At 43.8% G+C, this 19,920-nt stretch overlaps 1 protein-coding gene across 1 annotated transcript; it reads left to right on the top strand.

The window, feature by feature from the left end:
• Nucleotides 1-51: 51 nt before the first annotated feature.
• Nucleotides 52-9,027, top strand: LOC309344227 (BPI fold-containing family B member 4-like; the record flags this gene model as incomplete). Its single annotated transcript, XM_081866476.1, has 9 exons — nt 52-75; nt 1,008-1,175; nt 3,981-4,022; nt 4,617-4,772; nt 6,214-6,281; nt 6,448-6,490; nt 7,261-7,324; nt 7,455-7,531; nt 8,161-9,027. 9 exons carry the CDS (start codon nt 52-54, stop codon nt 8,182-8,184), a joined length of 666 nt encoding a protein of 221 aa, XP_081722602.1. The 3' UTR covers nt 8,185-9,027.
• Between the last annotated feature and the right edge of the window lie 10,893 nt (nt 9,028-19,920).

Below are 19,920 nucleotides of genomic sequence, written 5' to 3'. Positions count from 1 at the left end.
GGGTGAGAGGATAATCAGCCCAGCCTTAGGCAAAACTCCCCACCTGGGTCCATGGCCTTAAGTCTAATGACATCTGTAGGACTAAAGAGCACAGAACTTGACTGAGAGTTAAAGGCAAAGGGACCCCTGACCATTAGGTCCAGTCATGACCGACTCGGGGGTTGCGGCGCTCATCTCGCTTTATTGGCTGAGGGAGATGGCATACAGCTTCTGGGTCATGTGGCCAGCATGACTAAGCCGCTTCTGGAGAACCAGAGCAGCGCACGGAAACGCCGTTTACCTTCCCACCAGAGCAGTACCTATTTATCTACTTCCACTTTGACATGCTTTCGAACTGCTAGGGAGGAGCAGGGACTGAGCAACGGGAGCTCACCCCGTCGCGGGGATTTGAACCGTCGACCTTCTGATCGGCAAGTCCTAGGCTCTGTGGTTTAACCCACAGTGCCACCCGCGTCCCGACTGAGGGTTAGAGTGTTGGTTTTATTTCTGTAGTTCTGTATTTTCCTTACCCATCCTTCTCCACAAGATCCCAGGGTGGGATAAAGCAATAAAATATACAATCAAAACAAAAATGAAACAGTTGTGAACTTAAAACATTTAAAGATAATTCCACGTGTAAAAATAGTTTAAAAATAGTTCCAATACAGATGGGGATTGGGACAAGATCTCCACTTAAAAGTCTTTCCAAAAGAGAAAGGTCTTCAGTAGGTCCCCAAATGATAACAGATGAGGTCTGTCTAATATGTAGCAGGAGCGGAAACCAGCATGCTGAAGTCCTTATTCCTGCAGAATCCTGAAGTTATCTGCAGGATACCCTCTTCTGCAGAGCGCAGTGGTTGATTGTGGATAAGGGGATAAACTGGGTTTTTGAAATACAAGATTCTCAAACCAGCAAGGAGAGTTCCTGCAAACAGCTGGGAAGGAGAAATAGCAGCCTTAAGGCTGACTTACTCTCTTTAAAGGATTAACAAAGATGTCCTGCATTTCCCCCTTGGATCTCCCACCAGGCAACATTTCAGGTTTCTCTGCCGGGAAGTCCACCCAGCACCACACTTTTCCAAGCGACTCCACAGTCTGGCACTAACTTCCACTTGACTCTGAGCAAGGATTTCATCGGCATTGGGATTGCTGCCCTGACTGGAGGCTGCAGTGCCAACCTTACCAAAGGAGCAGGGGTAAAGTGACCATAGCTTTTGGGTTTCCGTGCTTCTATATGACACAGTGTTGGTGCTATACATTTTGTGGCTGTAGATGAAATGTTGCCAAAATGATCTACTCTTAGCCATACATGTGCACCGATGAGCCCTTGCAACTCCACTCCCCACACTGGTGATTCCATATTTTAGGAGCAGTATGGGGAGCAACAACAGGAGATGGATACATATCTTGCTTGTGGGCATCTGTTTGGCTGCTGTAGAAAAGAGGATTTGCTCTGATCAGCCAGCAAGTTTCTTATGTTCTTGTTCCCCTTTCTCCCTTTACCTCTCTTATGCCCCTCCCCCATCCTCTGATGGATCCATTAACTTTCTCATGAAAAGCGCCCCTTTCCATTCTAGAATCTGTTCTTTACCAAGGGTTGATAATTTTCTTCCCTGGCCTCTGTGGCTGTGTTTTTAACAGTAGCTTAGTGTACAGAAACACTAGGCAAAGCTTTTGTCAACCTAGAGATAACTATTTAACAGCTAATTTCTGTAGATTAAGCTGTTGCCTGAGAGAAAAATAGGCAACCCCATCTCCATTACTTGTGCTTGTGTAGAGCTAGGTAGGGATGGTTGAATCTGTCATTTTTGGCTTCTCTTGATTTTTCATTTTTCCAGTCTTAAATTCAGTTTATGACATTTCTGCAGCTATTTGCAGCATATATATATATATATATATATATATATATATATATATATATATATTTGCTTTCGTAGATTTTCACGGGTACAGGAATGCAGGTTTTGGTGTCCTCGGGTGTCTTCCCGTGTAAAAGTTGGGGTGTCTAGGCGACGTTTCGACGAGGTCTCACTCGTCATCTTCAGGCTGGTGCTTTCGGCTTCCTCTGTTCCAGTAACAAGAAGCCGAAAGCACCAGCCTGAAGATGACGAGTGAGACCTCGTCGAAACGTCGCCTAGACACCCCAACTTTTACACGGGAAGACACCCGAGGACACCAAAACCTGCATATATATATATATATATATATATATATATATATATATATATTCTGAAAATTCACCAGCATTTTACTGCTAATTTCTGCTAATGAACCCAGTTTGCACCAGAGAAATACTTTCATTACAAGCTTGTTTCCAGCAATTGCTTTGATTATGTTCTTCCTCCATCATTTAAAAGCCTCATGCAAAGCTTATAGCTAACACTAAGAAAAGCTTCAGGGAGATATGAAACTGCAGCAAGCAACCACCCAAACAATGGAACAGTAGCTACAAAATCTATATTATAGTAGAGGTGGGGGACCTATGGTCCTCCAGATGTTGCTGGGCTATTTTGCCCTTCATCCTTGACGGTTGGCCATGCTGGATGGGGCTGATAGGAGCTGGAGTGCAACATCTGAAGGACCACCAGCTCCCCTGCTATAGAGGACTGTTCCAAGGTTATCCTTGATAGATTTAAGGCAGGATGACTGGACATTTCCTGGTTTTGAGGATTGCTTCTATTTCTAGAACAGCGTAGCCTCATAGAACATAAAAGGTCATCCTCAATCTAGAGGATGCATAATTGGCTGTGCATCTTCTTCCTTCTATTGTAATTTCACCAGAACATTTTCAAGCACACTTTCTCTAAAAATAACATGATGAATGGAAATGGTTTGCTCCTCATCCCCTGTCCTATCACTGATTGCCCCTAATTAGCTTTTTGCTTCCTGGCTTCTCCCTCTGAAACAGACTGTCTTGTTAAGGAAGTAATATTGTTTCTGTGGTCACTTTGAACATATGTCTTGCAATGTCCCTTATTCCTGCCCTCATCTTTCATAATCAGATGCTTCTCCTTCTCCTTGCCTTTGCACACACCTTTCATCTTGTTTGAGAGAGGGAGATTGCTTCTCCCTATGCTTTGTGGATGAAGTTTAGTGCCAGGCTTATCAAAAAATGTATGAAGTAGGAAAATCCTGATTGTTCCAGCAAGTCTCCTCGACAATGGATTCCTAGAACCCATGACAATCAGGCAAAACAAAACAAACCCCCAAAACAAATTGTGCTTGGACACTGACAGCAGCTGATGACCACTGAAGCCAGTGGGGCAAAGGACAGAGCAGAGGGCAAGGCAACTAACAGCAGGTAGAGCTAGTGTTAAGTGGAGCCAGAGGTCCCAATAGGAAGAGCATGTTTGCACAGAGAGAAAACACTCAGAATTGAAGCAGTGGGACAGGTAAAGAAAAGATGAGGCTAGAGGTTAGGTGGGGGAGAAAAAGGTTAAGGGTTGGGTCTCTTGGAGACAGGAGAGAGAGAGAGAGAGGGGGGGGGGAGGGGTTAAGCAACAGGAGGAAGCAGAAAGATCAAGGCCCAAGAGGCAGAAAACAGACCAATGCAAGGGGCTGGGAGAGAGGAGAAACAGAGAGTAAGGGGAGGTGGGAGCTTTTCTGTGCTGCCCTGCAAGAAATGAAGTCCTTTTCACACAGCACAACACTCTCTTGTCAGGGTTCCTTGTCCCTGCTGTAAAGCAAGGCAACACAGTGTCCCTTCTGCTGTTTCCCATCCCGCCTCCAAAGTGGTGTGTTAGCTCATATTGGAGTTATTTGGTTCCAACTACCTACGTAAGCCCTTTTTGTATGCAGAGTACGGCAACGTGAAAGGAGAGAGGAAGAGAGACAGAGTGAATGGTTCTAACATGGGAGTAGGGAAGAGTGGGCCCAAGCTGCTGTTGGTGGGTGGCCTTTATGTTTTCTCCTATTGGCCTGCTAGCCCTGAATGAGAGTGTTTCAGAAATTAATTAGAGATATCCAAAGCTGATTTACTTTACTATTCCCTTTATCAACAGAAACAGCTCATGACAACTGACTTGGCAAGTGCAATTACAAAGGTTAGTGTGTTTTCTTCTTATGCTTCTCTGGCAATAGGCCATTCAAACCAAGCACTTGATCTTCTCCTTATATGTGCGCATCTTTTAAAGATATACCGTGAGTCATTAAGGCTGCAGTCCCATGACAGAAAGCTCCATTGAACTCAGTGAGGCTTTCTTCTGAGAAGACATGCATAGGATTGCCCGCTTACGCAGCACAGGACATAACTAAGCCATTCAACCCAAAGTTTGCGTGCTTAAAAAAATAAGTGCTTCATACAAATTTGCATGAATAGAGTCAGCAGGCAATCACTGTTGTTGCATACAAAGTCTAACTAATTAGCTGCCTAGATGCACTGCTATGCTTGCCTAAGTATTAGAATCTTATATGCTTATTAAGCTTGGAATCTGCTGAATATATATTTGCATTAAAAGCTCTTTTGGTAGTAGAACCTGAACACAGTGTCTGCATTCTAAATCTCATTGTCTCATGAGACCATCCTTTAGGATAATAGTCCTGGAAATTGTGTCTTGTCCTAATGGGAACGAAGGTCTGTAGAAGTGGCAGCCACACACAGATACCAGAAGCTCATGACACCTTGCCTTCTCCTGCAGATTTCTGAGCGCTTCCCTGCTCCACAACCTTTGGTGGTAAAGATAAGGGGCTCAAATTTTCCACTCATTTCCATAGACAGCCAGAGTGTTGTGGTGAAACAGCCTCTTTTCTCTGATGTGTTTGTACGTGGTCAGTCTGTCCTGCAGTGGGAAGTTGTGAGTATTGAAGTAAAACACCTGCATGACCTCCATTTTATTTATTTATCTAAAAAAGTTCTCCCCTTCATCAAAAGCAGAGATAGGAACCTGGGCCTTTCAGATGTTGACTGGCCACAACTCTGTCTATTGGCCATGCTGATGAGAGTTGGGAGTCAAACAGCAACTGGAGAGCCACAGGTTCCCAATCTCTGATCAAAAGATTCCAGGAGCAGTGTAAACCAATAAATACCACATGGCATCTGGTTGGCCACTGTGAGAACAGGATGCTGATGAGCCATTGATCCATTCCATCAGGCTCTTCTTATGTTCCTAAATAAACTTTACAAAATGCAGAAAAAAACATGAATTGCACAGCACATTGGCCACGGTACACTAATTATATTCTTCTGATGGCCAAGTTCACCTCAACTAAACCTCACTTATACACGCAAGATTCATACACATGCCCCCATACAGTAAATGCAAACTTGTCAGAGTATCCTAGCCAGATTTTCACTGACAAAGCAATGGCCAATTCCTGTTGAACAGAATAGAAAATAATAATAATAATAATAATAATAATAATAATAATAATAATAATAATAATAATATATTACTTATACCCCACCCAATCTGGGTGGCTTCCAACAGAAAATAAAAAACATAATGAAATATCCAGTTACAGATAGGTAGCCGTGTTGGTCTGCCACAGTCAAAACAAAACAAATTCCTTCCAGTAGCACCTTAAAGACCAACTAAGTCAGTTCTTGGTATGAGCTTTCGTGTGCATGGTATCTGAAGAAGTGTGCATGCACACGAAAGCTCATACCAAGAACTGACTTAGTTGGTCTTTAAGGTGCTACTGGAAGGAATTTGTTTTGTTTTGATAATGAAATATCAGGCATTAAAACTTCATGATACAGGGCTGCCTTCAGATATCTTCGGAAAGTCATATAATTGTTTATCTCTTTGAAACAGTTCACTCATAATAGGATGGTCTTGTGTTGTATGTCACTTGATATATGTAGAAATGAATGATGTTCCCTATGCAGCCAGAGTAAATTAACAGTGTCTTTTACAAATAAGAAGAAAGAAATAGAAAAGGGGTTTGGGGTGTGCTATAATCCATGCATGTATACATGCAACTCCCAGCAGTTTCTTGCCCCCCCCCCATGGCACAAACTTGTTATGTGATCTACAACAAACAGAACAGCAATAACAACAAAGCTAAGACTTTCTAGAGATGTAGCATTTGCTGTGCTAGTCTAGGTTCCACGATTTAATACATATATTATGGTATTAGGTTTACATCTGATGAAGTAGACGCTAGTCTGTGGTGCCATAATAAATGTTAGCCCTTAAGATGCCACAACACATTTTTTTAAAACAGTAAAGACTGTAATTGAGGCTGTGCCAGTCCAGCCATTTGCAATGATACATATTTTTGTTGGTGTTGCAGGTCATCATCTTCAATGCAAAGCTCTCAGCTTCTAATGGCAAACTGTTGATCTCTTTGTCACAAAAGAGGTATGGGTATTTTTCTTACTGGATTTGTTTTCAGGTAGTAGTGAGAGATTGTGAGCAGCTAGTAGAAATAAGGAATACAACCATGGCCCACTGGTTGAAAACCACTGCTGTAGAGAGTCATGGCTTGCATCCCACCCCCTAATCTGATTGCTTTCTTTCCCTGTAGCTTTGATGGTGTTCAGGCATCCTCATCTGTTGGTTCTACCAATGTAAGTCTTCTCTTCAAGGCCTGAAATATGCCACAAGCAAATCAATCTATTTTGCATGAAACAATAGGGTGTGCTGTATAGCATGAGCCTTCAATCCACAACCTGATCCAAGAGAATTGAGGATATTGACTGCATGTTTTATAGCCAGATACTCTAGGAGGAGGTAAAGCTCTCTCTACTCCAAGTATATCTTTGCTTACATGTCTTCTTGTTCCGCGCATTCTGCACAAACTTATCTACCTTCTCGGTAGTGGCGCCCGCCCTGTGGAACGCCCTCCCATCAGATGTCAAAGAGTTAAAGAATTACCTGACGTTCAGAAGACATCTTAAGGCAGCCCTGTTCAGGGATGTTTTTAATATGTAATGCTGTATTGTTTTTAATACTGATTGGGAGCCGCCCAGAGTGGCTGGGGAAACTCAGCCAGATGGGCGGGGTATAAATAATAAATTATTATTATTATTATTATTATTATACCTGGCTTAGGTACAGCTTTGTGGTTTGACATCTGAGAATGAAAGCTGAATACACCCTAGCCACCAGGCAAATGGGTTATTAATGGATTATGTGAAAAGCTTCCTGATGAAGCTGTCTGTGCATGGATTTCAATAGATTACTTGAATCCACTTTTATTATAGTCCTTAAAAGACAGCCCAATCCTTTAAAAAAGTCTTATAGTACATGTGGTGGATATATATGGATTTAATATGTGTACTAAATGTGGGACTCAGGCCTGTCTATGATTCTACTGAAAGAATGTCCTATATTCCAGGCCCAGAAGCTCCATGAGTACATCAACAACCTTCATACAAACAGCTTCCTACCAGCCATGAATGGTAAGCCAGGCAGCTGTTTCACAGAAAATGGAGGGCTTCAGCTGAGGGAACAGGAGCTAACATTTCATGAGGGGCTGCACAGCTAAGTAATGACTATGAAGGCAGGTACATTGGCTGTTCTCTGTTCTAGGCATGCTCAGGAGAGGAATTACCTTGCCTTCCATGCTAAATGTCAAGTGGACCAAAGTCAACACTGCCCTTATCCAGGTACAGCAAAGACACAGAACCTTATTGCAAATGCCCAGCAATGGAAGGCTGCCATCCTTCTAGCACCACCTTGGCATTGCAAGATGGACACTGTGGAGGAAGGGGACCTATTTTCTTGTTTAGATCCAGTTATTTGGTTCCCCATGTATATTGTATTTGTCCTGCTTGGATTTCCAAGGGAAGTGGGAGCACAAAAACAAGGTCAGGCAAAGAGCAGCATCCACTAATCCTGCTGGCTAAGCTCTGAAAGGTGCTGTCTTAGGAAAGCGCTAGGCCCACCTGAGGCCTTAGGTAGGCTGGCAAGATCTGCATTGAGGAGCTAGCTGTTCTGACTCAAAGGGTCCTCAACCAATTCTGCACTTCTACAATGTGGAAGGGATGGGATGGGGTGGGATGTTATTGGGGGTTCAACCTGTGAGTTGGAGGGAGGCAAAAGAGCTATGTCCTTAGGTTGGGAAGGCCCATGGGAACGTACCATTGAGGGGCTCCCACTGAGTGGAGTTGCCTGTGTTTCATCATCTGTGTCCTCCTCGTGATTGTGTGCTGGGCTGGGTACTTCATCTGTTATTGAAATAAATACTGTTATCTCAAAGGAATAATTTAAACACCTATAACTTCTCTCTTCTTAGGATGGTCTAGTGATTTCAATGTGACCAATCAAATTAGCAGCACCTTGAAGAGGCAGAATGTTAAAAGAGTTCATCAAATGTTCACTTCAAACTGATTGGATTATACGTTCTAATGCTCTGGGATTTATCATATTTCAGCTGCCAAACTGAAATTGTGATGGCTGTTAATTCAGTTTGTTGTAGGTACTGCATTTCTTGTATATCCTGTAATAAAGGGCTCACATGACCCTCTAAGTGTGTCTTCATCTCTTGGTAGGAGGGACACCAATATGCAAGAATTTTAGAATTGTAGAGTTGGGAGGAACCCAATGGGTTCAATCCAATCCAACACCCTGCAGTACAGAAGTCATACCCTGACACATGATATAGTTAGTTCCCTGCCTCATCTTCTACTAGAGGCTTTTAATGGTACCTTTTAAAAAAGCCAGGTGGGCAGTGTACAAAAAAGGTCATTAACCCAAAATGATGCAATGGGGATTGGCAGTACTCAGAAATACACTTTGGGCTCCGCTCATTAAAGGAACAACTTCCCAGTAGCCAGTAAAGCTGCATAATATTTAAAGGTTGTGTTTATTGGAATTGTTCACCATGGTTGGAAGCTTGAATTTGGAAATAAGTTCTGTCCATAGTCCTCCTTTCCATCTTTACAAGGGGTTGTCAACGTGGTCGCCGCCACCTACTAGTGGATTCTAGGTGGGCGGTAAGGGGTTCTACAGCACAAGCTGAATCCTCCTTCCATTGAGCACTGGTGGGCGGTAAGGAAATTTTACCACCAAGAAAGATGCATTAGTGGGCGGTAGGTAAAAAAAGGTTGACTTCCCCTGATCTATACAGATTGTGGTAGGACCAAGGCTCCTCCAGCCTCTTCCTTCAAGTCTTGTTGCCACAGCCACTACATCCCTCATGCCTCTCCCTTCACTTCTGTGATTGCATCCAACCAAATGCAGGTTTTCTCCTGTGGTCAACAGCTCTTAACCCGGAGTGCTGTTATACCTGACCCTGACCATTGTGCTCCTGAAAGGTCCTGCTAATGCTCCCTCTGGCAAGTCATGCTGAGCTGCCCAAAGCACAGTCGCTTTCTTCCCTTATTAAGCATGCCAGGCACCTTTCCGCACAGTTCCTGTGTTGACATGATGCCCTTCTGCTAGACAGATGGGGGGAGATGGTGGCTGCTCGCTGCCACTCCCAGATAGAAAGTCTGGTTCATCTATTATGCAACAAACATAACAGGGCAGTTCTGCTGGAGATATGAGGAGCATCAGGCACACAGCAGGAAGGAACCCCGTGGCCTTTCCCCTGCTATTGTGTCTTCCTTGACTCCGACTCAATTTCTCACTCTCCCAGCTGTGATGACCACCTGGGCAGGCCTGGCTTTAGCCCTCCTGCTCTGTGGTGGGGAAAACTGGGCTTCAAAGACACCAGGAGAATGTGTAGATTTATGCAAGTGTGGTGCCAGAAGAGACACAAGGAAAGAGCCTTCTCAGGGATGGAAGCAGAAATGCTAAAGCTGTAGGTTGTCCATGTGTCTGACTTTACAGAGGTCAGCCCTCTAAACTGAAGTGCTGTCTGTCTGGAGGTATCCTCACTTTGAAGGGCTGTCCCGTCTAAGTCCATTTTAAAGATAAAGAACCACGAAAAGGAAGGACAGCAGCTTTGAAGCTTATCAACAACACAAAACAGCAAACTGAGCTGGCACATGTTACCTGGTCACAATCTTTCCCACTTTGGTGTGTTGTACTTCTGTTTAGGGAATAGCTCAATGGTGGGAAAGCACAAATTTTGGACACACTTTACTAAAAATCAGTTTGGACACCACCTCCAATTTTCTCCCATGATGTGTCAGATGGAGCACCAGTGTCCCTTTTCAGGAGTTACTTTAAATTGCTTTTTAACACATAGTATGGAGCGTGGGTTAGTGGGAATGAGCAGCCCCCTTCACTGTTATTTCAGTCACCTACTGGCTCCCCATACATTTCTGAACCCCATTGTGTCTCCACATGTTTATTGTGTATACTTCTAGGGTAATTTCCATGGTATAGTTCCAGGGTGGGCTACAAAAATATCGCAATTAAACTAAGTATGATTATCATTAACATACCCCACAAGTGTCCTAGAAAAACTGGGACGTTGTTTTTCCCTGTGAGAGCTGGTGGCCATTTTAGGCACCGTGATCTCTTAGGGGGCACTTGACTTGTGCAGGAACACGGCTGGAAAGACGCACATCCCAGTTTGGGGAGGCAACATGTTGGGTCAACATGTATTAAGAGCAGCAACCTAGCCCATAGCAAATTTAATAAAATGTCAGTACAACCATGCATGACTGACCCTTGAAAGTATGGATGTTGAGCAGGACTGAGTAGAAAGAAGCAAGGGAGACACACCTAGCTATGATTCAGTATTAAGTGATTCAAAACAGCATCTGTAAAGTACAAGTGAAGGTAACTAAGGTTGCAATCTTAACAATGCCTATTCAAGTAAGGGTAGATGGATCTGTTGATTTTTCTTCTCTCAATTTCTCATTTTCCCAATCATAAATTCATTTATCCCTATTTCTGCAACAATTTGCAGTGTTTTTAATCAAAAAAATCCTCATGAAAACTTTCCAGCATGTTAGTGCAAATTCCTTGCAATAAATATCTGTTTTGTATGCAGTTTTGACTAATGTACATATTTTAGGAGCACTTTCCCCAATACATCTATTTGTGTAATCATTGGTTGGAGACGTGTACCAGAAACTTTGTAAAAGTTCAAATTTTAAAGGATGGCTGTGTTTCATTTCTAACACTGTTTTGGAGATTGAAAATTTGGTAGGTTTGCCTTTAAATGTAAACTGAATCAAATTTCTCCCCCATTCTTACCCAGAAGTAAGTCCCGTTGATTTATATAGGGCTTCGTCCCATGTAAGAGAGATTAGGATTGCAGCTTAATTCTCATTGGTTAGTCCAGCTGTAGCAGTGGCATAAATGAGTCCTGGGGATGGGGTGAAATTGTGCTTACTGGTGTAAAGTGACAGTGATTGGAAGCAGAACCAGTGACTCCTGCTGCATCTACAAAATTATGGACCAAATCTGAGTTTCTACATGCCTTGTTTGCATAAAATCACCTATGAGAAATCACAGATGCTCTCTATCTTTAGGTCTCTTGTCAGTTTGTGAAAGCAGATGGGGCTTGTTGCAGCAATTTCACAAATGGAAATGTGGCCTGTTTTGATTTCCCTTGCAAAAGAAAACACCACCACCACCAGATCCCTTTCTATGACTGATAAAAGGAGTGCTGCAGAAATAGTGGCGGGTGTTAAAACTCTGTGACTGGTGGACAGTCCTTCCCTTGACCCTGAACAGTACATTAAAGGTTCAAGAATCAACCTTATCTGAGGAAGAACGGTTGCATAAATGTTAGCAACAAGCCTGGTAAAACAAGACAGGTGATTGATGTTAACATAACAGCCATTGATTTTCTGCCCATCTTAGGACTAGACCACAAAACAGATAGTAGGTCTTTTGCACGGTGGGGGGGGGATAGCCCTCAAATGAGGGCCCATTGCAAACAACTACATTGATAATTCGTAGAACAACTGATATATTGTGAGGGAAGGGCAACCCATGTATTCTATTCCAGTGCCAATCAAGGGGGCACAGTTTTGTAAGTTCAGTAGTCTGTATATGAATCCTGCCATCTCTAAAGATGCCTCTCCCCACATATCTTTAGCACAACAGGACAAGTAAAGTGCAGTCAGTCACAAAGCAATAGAGCCACCTCTTTGGGCTAGTGTTATGATTTGCAAAATCAGCCTCAAGAGGACAGTGGTTGTTGAAGAGTAATAGGCAGGTGGATAAAATTGTTTCTGGACATTACAGAGCAAAGGCAGTCAGTTAAAGCTGCCATGTGGGACTGCTTGAAGTTGTCTCTGCATGGCAACTGCTCCATATATCACTGCAAAATGTAGAGCAGTTTGCCATGTGGATCACCCTGAGTTTCAGTAACCCCATTGGCCGCCATGACTAAAAATGCCCAGTGGTGCCATGTGGAACGTCCACACAATACAGGTGTTTCCACCCAGGAAACTCTTCAAAACATTAAGGCTGTCATATGGAGACTATTTCAAGCATCCTTCACCTGATGCCAAAATTATGCAGGCCCGCATAAACGGGAGGGTGGTGCCTTTATGTTACAAACCCCAAATAAGAAAGCACTCCAAGATGCCTGAAAATATATTTAATGCAATATTTTTGCTATATTTGGGCTCAAAGACTCCATACTACCAGTTTACATAGGAGCATACAAAGCTGCTTCATACTGAGCCAGACCATTGGCCCATCTAGCTCAATATTGTGCTCTGGAAACAATGAAAGTTTGCCACCCTTCCAATGGCTGCGTGCTAGTGTGTGCGCATGCTTGTGTGCACATGATCTCATGGAGCATACACAGCACACAAACAAATACACCCTAAGCAATGGGGGCTGGAGTAGGCAAGCAGCTTCAGCGGAATGTAGACTCTGCCCTAACTGCCAGTTTCAGACCAGGGTGGCACTGTGGGTTAAACCACAGAGCCTAGGACTTGCTGATCAGAAGGTCAGAGGTTCGAATCCCAGCAATGGAGTGAGCTCCCCTTGCTCTGTCCCTGCTCCTGCCAACCTAGCAGTTTGAAAGCACGTCAAAGTGCAAGTAGAGAAATAGGTACCGCTGCGGTGGGAAGGTAAACGGCATTTCCGTGTGCTGCTCTGGTTCGCCAGAAGCGGCTTAGTCATGCTGGCCACATGACCTGGAAGCTGTACACCGGCTCCCTCAGCCAATAAAGCGAGATGAGCACCGCAACCCCAGAGTCGGCCACGACTGGACCTAATGGTCAGGGGTCCCTTTGCCTTTTCCTTACCTCCCAGTCCTACTTAGAGATGCTGGAGAGACTGAACCCAGCACCTTCCATATACAAAGCAGGTGCTCTCCCACATAAACCAACTTCAGACTGTGGTTTCTGAAAGCAGATTGCTTAAACTAACCATAATTAATGTTAACCAGAGTTCGGTGTGGAAGCAGAAGCTTTTGAACTCCTCCTCCTGGCCACACAGAGGGAGAGGGGAACACACAATCCTAGGAGGAGGCCATGTTGTAATATACAGTTATTGACTCACACTTGCATGTGTGAAAAGGTCAACTTGAACCCTAAGCTCTAGCTACATGAGTAGGTGAGGTTTAGCAGGTTCTCAGCAGCCTCTGTTCCCCATCCTGTCAGTTTTCCCCTCTTCGTTCTTCCTGGAAGAAATGAAGGAGTCATGTGGCCATGGCTCCCCGCAGGTGAAATGAATCTCTCTAAAATGACATTTTAAAGCCTGCATCTTTGCTAACCTGAAGATTGTGAGATTGGTTTTTGTAAAGAAGCCAAATTATTTTCTTTTAAAAAGTTGTTTGGAACCTTTTTCATCTTCATTTTACTGCCAATAGATGTTTGCTGTAACGCTGTGAGTAAAATATTCACTTGTTTGCAAAGCTAGCTGCCTGTGATTTAGTCCAGCCTAAGTATTTTTGTGGGGAACATTTGTTTAAAGGTGGGTGGTGGCAGATGTAAATCTAACCAAGTTTTAATGGGCTTGACGCAATTGCCGATGTGCTAACACTGCTATGAGAGAGCAAGAATCAATAGTAGCCATTAGTAATGTTGACACCTCATGAAAGCACCACCATTAGAGTTCTCAGATGTTTTGCTTACCAGAGCTGATAATGAAATATGCCCGAGTGTCATTGAAGATCCACTGACATCTGCCCCTGTAATCTTTCACATCCATTACTGGCACCCAGGCAACCCACAAGCAATGCCCTCACAATCCATTGAAGTATCCCTTCATATCATCTAAGGATTAGCTTCTTATCCTGTACTGAATCATAGAATCAATCATAGAGTAGGAAGAGACCACAAGGGCCATCGAGTCCAACCCCCTGCCAAGCAGGAAACACCATCAGAGCACTCCTGACATATGGTTGTCAAGCCTCTGCTTAAAGACCTCCAAAGAAGGAGACTCCACCACACTCCTTGGCAGCAAATTCCACTGTCGAACAGCTCTTACTGTCAGGAAGTTCTTCCTAATGTTTAGGTGGAATCTTCTTTCTTGTAGTTTGGAACCATTGCTCCATGTCCACTTCTCTGGAGCAGCAGAAAACAACCTTTCTCCCTCCTCTATGTGACATCCTTTTATATATTTGAACATGGCTATCATATCACCCCTTAACCTCCTCTTCTCCAGGCTAAACATGCCCAGCTCCCTTAGCCGTTCTTCATAAGGCAGCGTTTCCAGGCCTTTGACCATTTTGGTTGCCCTCCTCTGGACACGTTCCAGTTTGTCAGTGTCCTTCTTGAACTGTGGTGCCCAGAACTGGACACAGTACTCCAGGTGAGGTCTGACCAGAGCAGAATACAGTGGCACTATTACTTCCCTTGATCTAGATGCAATACTCCTATTGATGCAGCCCAGAATTGCATTGGCTTTTTTAGCTGCCGCGTAACTACCCAGCTTCTGTAGTTACCAAAGCCTTCCTTCATATTCCACTACTAAAGAAGACTACCCTGTGTTCTTTCCCCCTAAATGTTCAAATAAACAAGACATTTCAAAATGAACCTGCTAAAAATATGTATATATATATTTTAAAAAAAACATTGAATGCAAAGGCACTAATGTACATTTATAGAGAAAATACAGATGGCAAAGCATCAAAGTGCCACTTCAGAGAAATCAATGCATTGGTTCCGCCGCCCCCCCCCCCCAGCTCACTATTTTATGCTTTCCCTTGTTTTTTTTCAGGTTTTTGTATGCGTGTTAAGGTTCACTTTATTTATAAGAGAACAAGTGTTTCTGAGTGGCCTTATTCTGAAGAGTTCCATCAGGGAACCTGCACTCTCTTTAGCTATGGTTATTCACCCAAATACATTTAGGAAAATTCATCAGAGGAGGCAGACTTAAAACTCAACCAATCCAGTCCAGTAGTGTGGAATTGTTTATTAAGAGATAAGGAAAACTGGATAACACAGCAATGTGTCAGTTACTGAATACAGGCAGAGCCTTGAATATACACAAAAGGAATACTAAATAACCAGGCATTAGTAAAATAAACGAAGCTGCTTCTCTCTCTCCCTCTCTCATTTTGAAACGACTCCTTATTTTACTGGAAAAAAATATTCACAGAACATAGAAGATGTTCCATACAGATGGCAAAGTGCCACTTCAGAGAAATCAATGTCTTGATTTGAAAAGCGTGCAATTTTCTGTTCTTCTTTGTTGTTGTTGCTTTTGTTTCAGGTTCATATTATTCATAGCAGAATAAATTTTGCTGAGCTGCCTGTTGGCAGTGGTCTGCCATCTAGAACCACAAGAGAGGAGCAGGAGGGCTTTCTGCGAATCATTTTTACTGGTATTTGCAGGAGGGGAAACCAGGCAGTTGCACCGGGCGGCAAATTTGAGGAGGCCATGTTTGTTTGCATCCTTGCCCGGCAGACCACCCTGCTCCTAGGCTAGTCAGTTTGGGAATCATGGGAAGATATGCACCACAGGCTCCTGAATAGGAGCAATTGCAATTCAGCTTGCATGCACTGACGGGGTGACATAAATTACCTGAGATTCATTCCATGTTGGGTTATTTTATGCTGAGCAGCCACTGCACATGTGAGCTAAATTGCTTTCATTTGAGAGATGAGATCCTATAGTGCTGTCCCACCAAGTACAACATGCTGGAGGATGCTTGTACATGGCAGCAGCAGCAGCAGGCCTGGCCTTACTCCTTTCCCCCATGCTTTTGAGCTGACAGGTCAGACTTTGTTTCTCTTCTCTAGGAACAGTGGCGTAGCGTGGGGGGTGCAGGGGGGGCCGGCCGCACCGGGCGCAACATCTGGGGTTAGGGCAAATCCACGGGTTAGGGGGCGCAATTCCACGGGTTAAGGGGCGCAAATTACTTGCCTTGCCCCGGGTGCTGACAACCCACGCTACGCCACTGTCTAGGAAGGTGATGGTTTCTATGTTTACATTATCATTTCTAATGCTCCACACACTTCATCTCAGTCTCTTACCTTTTTACAGCACCCTGGTAAAGTAGGTCACAATTATTCCCCACATACTGCAGATTGTAAGAGGAGCCAGATCATTTGCATGTCTACTTAGAAGTAAGACCCAGAGCATGGGTAGGCAAACTAAGGTCTGGGGGCCGGATCCAGCCCAATCGCCTTCTCAATCCGGCCCGCAGACAGTCCGGGAATCAGTGTCTTCTTACATGAGTAGAATGTGTCCATTTATTTAAAATGCATCTCTGGGTTATTTGTGGGGCATAGGAATTCGTTCATTCCCCCCTCCCCCCAAAAAATAAAGTCCGGCCCCCCACATGGTCTGAGGGACAGTGGACCAGCCCCCTGCTGAAAAACTTTGCTGACCCCTGACCTAGAGAATAGCATGGAGCAGCATGAAGGAGCAGCCCCATCAAAGAAAATAAATTTCTAGCCCCTGCATCTAGCCTCCCCCTGATTATACCCCTCCCTTTTTGATGTCCACTATGCTGAATAGACTGCAGTTTCAGTTATCTCTGCCCCATGGCATAAATCACAGGACATGATCCAGCCAAAATTAAGCATTTTTCACATGCCATTCATTTCAATAGGGCTTTAAAGTTGATTATCTTTGACTACAACATGCCCCATAGTTTCACTTCCCTGCACACACACACACCTGTGCCTCTAGAAAGTTTGTCTCCTGTTAATGAGGTTCCCCCAAAATAAAATAAAGCACACGCTCCCTTTCCCCAAGTCCAAATGCTTTAAAAAATTTGCTTTGAAACTCCAGTAGATTATTTTCATCCAAGCTGCAACACCGTTGAGTTGGTGGGGGGAGCTGTGTCTGTGTGTGTGTGTGTGTGTGTGTGTGTGTGTGAGAGAGAGAGAGAGAGAGAGAGAGAGAGAGAGAGAGAGAGAGAGAGAGAGAGAGAGAGAAGAGGATTATTGTGTTTATCAGGCAGTCTGCTTCTCTCTCCTGCCACCAAAGCTGCGTGGAGGAGGAAGCCAGCCCAGATTGATCCTATTCAGGATTCAACACAGTTTTAGCCCCACTTACCTGTGACTGGACTTAATTGTCAGGGGTCCCTTTACCTTTTACATGAGAGGAAACCTCATTCCATCTAGCAGGAATTATTTCTGAGTAGACATGTAGGATTTATTATTGAAGGGGTGAAGCAAATCTCTTCTGCCCAGGGGCAGCAGCCACCATCAATGCACCACTGCTTAGGGACAAACTACACATCACGGTGCAGCCATACGTCACACCCATTCGAGCAACCCCTTCACCTTTGCAAAGTACTTTGAAGCAGAGAAGAAATAGAGAGGATGGAGCGGAGTGTTTAACTCTTCAGCCCTGACACTTTGTTTTTCTTTGCAGATTTTAATAATATGATGCGTGAAAGACAGACATTTCAGGATCATGTTTCAAATGCCTGCTTTTTAAAAACTGAGCTGGTCCTATGATGCTTTTAATTGTTGCTTTATGATGTTGTTTTTCTTCTCTTTTTTGTTATGTTTTATATTATTTGCAGTCTTGCAAGCCACCCCAAAAATCAATGTGAAAGGACAGTATTGAGTGTTTTATATAGGACTCTGCTGATGGAGGGTAATTTAGTTGTTCAAAACCCTGGGTTATTACTCTACACTGCTGTGTTTTGAGATGAAAATGTGCTTTTATTATTGACCATGTGTGTTAAGATTGTTGGAGAAATTGGTGGGAAATGGCCTTGTGATTGCTATGGATAAAGAAGAGCAATCTTGAAATTCAGTAAATACATAAAATTAACACACCCACCCACCAAAAGACACTGTTTTCACCAAGTTTTCTATTTTTAGGAGGATAATTAAAATTCTGTTGGTGATGCTCATCTATATTCCTAATGTTTCTTTGAGAATATTCTCAAAGCCAAAAAGGTAGTTGAGGCTAGTTTTAGATCAGGGATAGCCAATCTGGTGGGTCTCCCCCCCCACCTCAATGCTGGGGACTACAACTCCCATCATCCCTGACCATTGGCCATGCTAGCTGGGGCTGAAGGGAGTTGTAGTTCACAACATCTGGAGGGCACCCCAGTGGATATCCCTTTTAAGATTAAGAGTTCAACATGTTTACTGAAACCCCACTGGGGATTTCTTCAAGGAAAGTATGCATAAGATTACAGCCTAACAGTGCAATTCTATTCATGTATAGGTAAAGAGACCCCTGACCATAGGTCCAGTCGTGACTGACTCTGGGGTTGCGGCGCTCATCTCGCTTTATTGGCCGAGGGAGCCGGCGTACAGCTTCCGGGTCATGTGGCCAGCAGGACTAAGCCGCTTCTGGTGGACCAGAGCAGTGCACGGAAACGCCGTTTACCTTCCCACCGGAGCGGTACCTATTTATCTACTTGCACTTTGATGTGCTTTCAAACTGCTAGGTTGGCAGGAGCAGGGACTGAGCAAAGGGGGGCTCACCCCGTCGCGGGGATTCAAACCGCCGACCTTCTGATCAGCAAGTCCTAGGCTCTGTGGTTTAACCCACAGTGCCACCAACTTTGGAGTTCAATGGGACTTTCTCTCAGATAAGTGTTTGTAGGATCACAGCTGCCTAAGTCATACTCAGGGCTTTTTTCAGCTGGAACCCACTAGAACTCAGTTCTGGCACCTCTCAGATGGGTGCCATTGCCATTTTAGGAGAACAAGTGAGGAGTTCATGGTGAGTTCCGGCACCATTTTTTCTAGAAAAAAAGCACTGGTCATACTCCTTTGCTGCATGTATATTGGTGAGATTCTGAGGAAAATGTCTATCTTGAAAGAACACAAGAGCGCGAAATTTCCTCTGTCAGCTACTCATGGTACTATGATACCATAGATGACAAAACATGTTGTCTGTTCTGGCTCTGATGCTAATTATGACCTATTTGCCTCTCAGACATTCCTTCTTTAGCACTAGGAGCTGGACCACCTTTCTTTAAGCTTATTAGTAAGGAACACACTGTCAAAGGTACTATAAATGCATCAATAAATTGAGGAAGTGATGCTCAGAAAGATCGCATTAACAAGTAAGGCAGATTTGGAAAAGGTCAGGGGCTGCCATTTAACTTGAACTGAACATTGCAGATATGACACCTAGTTCTCAAAGGTCAGACTGGGCTTTAAGTATGTATGTATGTATGTATGTATGTATGTATGTATGTATGTGTGTGTATGTGTTGTTGTTGTTTTTTCACTTTGGCACACAGCCCCTAATGCAAAACATTGATCCTTACTGGAGAATCTTCTAATTTTACCCTCCTTGATCAAAGTTTCCTAAGCACTCTGAAATGACCTCAGGCACAGGGCAGGAAAGAGCTGGTTACAGCTGACCTAAAAATTGTTCGGTCTTCTCATTAATTTATCCCCAAAGCTTTGTGGGATGACAATATACAGCTCCTTGCATCTCAGAGTTATGGCCTTACATCTCCACAATAATCTGTATGAATTGTGCTCCCTTTGTGGCGCCATCCTCAGACTGCAGGAAGCGCTTGCTAGATTGGGCCAAAGGCCCATGTTCATATGGTGGGTGGACAATCAGATGCCTATGGCAAGCCCCACAAGTAGGACCAGAGTGCACCAGCACTCTTCCTACCTGTCATTCCCAGCAACTGGAATTCATAGCCGTGCTGCCTCCGACAGTGGAGGTATGTCATGCTATGCCGGATGGTCAAACCGACTGTTGTAGCACCAACAATCCAAAATTATAGGCTTTTCTTATCATCAAA

This window comes from Podarcis erhardii (assembly GCF_964252035.2).
Source record: "Podarcis erhardii genome assembly, chromosome: 6".
NCBI classification, from domain to species: Eukaryota; Metazoa; Chordata; class Lepidosauria; order Squamata; family Lacertidae; genus Podarcis; species Podarcis erhardii.
This window is presented reverse-complemented; position numbering and strand designations above follow the sequence as displayed.